Here is a 3,148-nt window from a genome sequence, read left to right on the forward strand (position 1 = left end):
TGGCCATGCAGCCTGCCCTGGTGGGGATGTTCTCCTCCTGCCCTCGGTCTCCTGGTGTTTGCCGTGTCTGCCCCTAACTCCCTCTTTGCGTTGCAGTGGTGGCTGTTGGTAAGTCCTGCCTGGTTCCTGAGCTCACTGATGGTGTGGTGACCTTGTCCTTGCCTGGCTGCCGCTGGGGGCTGTCCAGACACGGTGGTTGCCCCAGGAGCTGGGCACATGCATCCAGTGTTCCAGCTGCCCATGGTGCTGGTGTGCGCTTCCATCTGCTTGTTTTAACCCCCTTCCCAAATCCTCTGTCCCGGCAGAGCGGTGGCGTCTCCATCCCGGCCATGAAGGTGGTGAACCCGGCGTCCCGGCTGAAGCAGAGCCAGCAGGGCAGCCCCGACAAGAGCAAGCACATAAAGCAGCGCATGGAGTACATGCGGATCCAGGGCCAGCAGCAGGTACTTATCACCTCCAGCACCATCCTGACCAGCTCTCCTGGCATCGGGGAGAGCCACAGGCTGCCCATAGCCCCAGCATCTTGGGTGCTGCTTTCAGGCACTGGGCTCTCTTGGTCCATCCCTTCACCTTGGCTGAGCCCAGTGGGGTTGGGGGCACGGGGACCTGACTCTGAGGGTGCAGGAGGGGCTCTTGCCCTGATCCGTGCCCAGCGTGGTGGTTTCCATAGCTGGCTGCTGGGAATGGGGACATGACTTTGTGCTGAGAGTGATGAACTCCTTAACCAGTGTGGTGCCCCCAGCTCAGTGATGGACAGGGCTGACCCCCAGTGTTGGTCCCCTCGCCCTGAGGGACCCCAAAACCTCCTTGCAGAACATCTTGGCCACGGTGCTTGGCACAGGGGCTCCAAGGGCTTCCCTTACCCAAGGGCTGGGGCTGCCCAACCCATCCCAAAAGGTTTTGGAGAGCCAGGACCCACCGTGTCGGCAGAAGCAGCTTGTCCCAGGAGGGGGGTGTCACAGGCAGGGGGGTGGCACTTGGGCAGTGTGGGGAGAGGTTGGGGGGGCCACAGCAGCTGGAAGAGGAGCACTTTGAGTGGGGTGTGCATGTCCCAGCCCAGCACCCACCCCTCTCCCATCCCCTGCCATGGTGGTGGGACCAAGTCCCCGCTGTTCTTGCTGACACCCCAGTGCTGGTGGTGGTTTCTCCAGCTTGCTCAGACCACGGGCAGGGTAACCACAGCCAGTGCGCTGCCCTCCATCCCTCTTCACTTCTCCTCTCCCATCCCAGCCCTCTCCTCCTGCCTCCAGTGGGCAGCAGGGCCATGAGTGGGTTCACCCCATCCTCTCCTCCCTGCTCTGTGTCTCAACCCCCTTCCCCGGGCCTGGCATTAAACCACCCCAAATCAACCCGGTTTTGCTCATTCTGTTGGCTCCATAAATCCTGTTGGATAAACCAAAGGTTTTTCCCGGCTGTTGGAGCTGGGCTGGGACACATCATGCAATTTGGGCAAACGTTGCATGAGCAAAATAGGCACCTTGTGTCCCTCCCAGCTCCAGCAAGAGGGTTCAGCCCCTCTATTCCCCCTTGGCTGCTCCGTTGCTGGATCAAAGCCACTCAGGTCCTGTTTGTTGTGACCACAACCGAGATGGTCTCGGGGTCGTGGTGAGACACCCTTGGGCAGAGCCTGGCCTCGATGTCGGGGTTCTTCCTGGCATCCCCAGCATCAGGGAGTGACAGGGCTTGTGTCCAGGACTGCTGCATGGGCTGGGGAGGAGAGTAACGCTGGCCAAAAGGGCTATTCCAGGAGCTCTGAGGGGCTGGGAAGCACCTCCCAGAGGAGCCACCAAGTCCCCTTCCCTGGAGCCCACACACCAGCACGGTCCCGGCTGTCCAGTGTCACCGTGCTCTTCCCTGCCCCAGCCTCGGGGCACCCCTTGGCAGTCACTCAGTCGCTGGCACCCACCTATGCCCTCGCTGGGGTGGCTGGACCAGTTTTCCACGGCACTTTTACCCTGGATGCCCTCCCTGTACAGGATTTAGCTGCGTGTCCCCATGCCCAGCATCCCACCCCACTACAGCAGGGGTGAGTTGGGGCTGGAGGATCCCTCTCCCCATTTATAGAATCACAGAGTGGTTTGGGCTGGGACCTTCAATGTCATCTAGCTCCATCCCAGGAGGGATTACAAACACCCTGGCTCCCTTTGGATCGCCTTGGAGGAGGGTTGGGCTATGTCAGTGCTGGTGGCCATCACACCAGAGTGATGGGTGCGAGGGTACAGGGTGGGCACCGTCACCCCTCGGAGGAGCTGGGGCTACCCTGGGGCTGCTGTGGGGCTGCTGAGGCTCTGCCCTGCTCGGTTGAGGGTTGATGCCCACCCAGACCTTGGTGGCATCCCCGGCACCAGCCGGTGGAGCTGGGTGCTGCACTGTGCACACCTTGTCTAACATCTAACACTGCCCTTCTTGTCCCCCCCCACCTTTCTCCCCTTCACCCACCCGCCTCTGTGCCTGCCTGTCCGTCCACGTGTCTGTGTGTCCCTCTGCCCCGCCTCTGTGCCTGCCTGTCCATCCACGTGTCTGTGTGTCCGTCTGTCTGTGTCTCTCTCGTCTCTCTCCTCCTCCTCTCGGGGACGTCCCTTTCCCATCCAGTAAAGCGTGGGACCAGCCTCATCTCGTGCTCTGTTTGTGGTGGACCTTTTCCAGCTGCTTGACCTCAGGCCTAACTCGATGCTGCTTCTGAACAAACTCCTGTTTGGTTCTTGGTTGTTGGTTTTTGTTGGTTTTTCCTTTACTTTGTCTTTGTTTTCCTTTATTTTGTCTTCTTTTCCTGTAAGAAACTGTTTGACTTTCCTCCCCTTTCTCCTCCTCCTCCTCCTCCTTGAATCTTGCTTTTCTTTCTAGGCCGCTAGACCATCTAAAGAGGCTACTGAGACTTCCCCCACGGTCTCAGAAAAACCCGCATCTGGCAGAACATCCATCCCCGTATTGACTTCCTTTGGGGCAAGGAACTCCTCCATCTCATTCTGAGCATCCTTGCCAGCTCCACCCAACTGCTCTCCTGCTCCTGGGGCCGGGCTTCTCTCTTCCTTGGGCTCCTCCTCCCTGGGACTTGTCTTCTTGAGGCACCTGGAGGGATTCACCACCCGTCCCTCCTCTTTCTGTTTTATATCAATGTCTTTGCTCCAATGTGGCCGACCTCGTGTCT

General features: G+C 59.5%; 1 protein-coding gene across 1 annotated transcript in view; it reads left to right on the top strand.

Moving 5' to 3' along the window:
• The window catches only part of SRCIN1 (SRC kinase signaling inhibitor 1), a gene marked incomplete at its 5' end in the record, with an annotated part of 12,273 nt that extends 9,303 nt beyond the window's left edge, over positions 1-2,970 (top strand). The window contains 2 exons of the mRNA XM_010016612.1: positions 306-443; positions 2,845-2,970. Coding sequence (XP_010014914.1) covers positions 306-443; positions 2,845-2,970 — 264 coding nt within the window. The remainder of the gene's footprint in view (positions 1-305; positions 444-2,844) is intronic.
• Positions 2,971-3,148: the final 178 nt, after the last annotated feature.

The sequence above is a fragment of the Nestor notabilis genome, unplaced genomic scaffold (genome assembly GCF_000696875.1).
Source record: "Nestor notabilis isolate BGI_N333 unplaced genomic scaffold, ASM69687v1 scaffold20730, whole genome shotgun sequence".
NCBI classification, from domain to species: Eukaryota; Metazoa; Chordata; class Aves; order Psittaciformes; family Psittacidae; genus Nestor; species Nestor notabilis.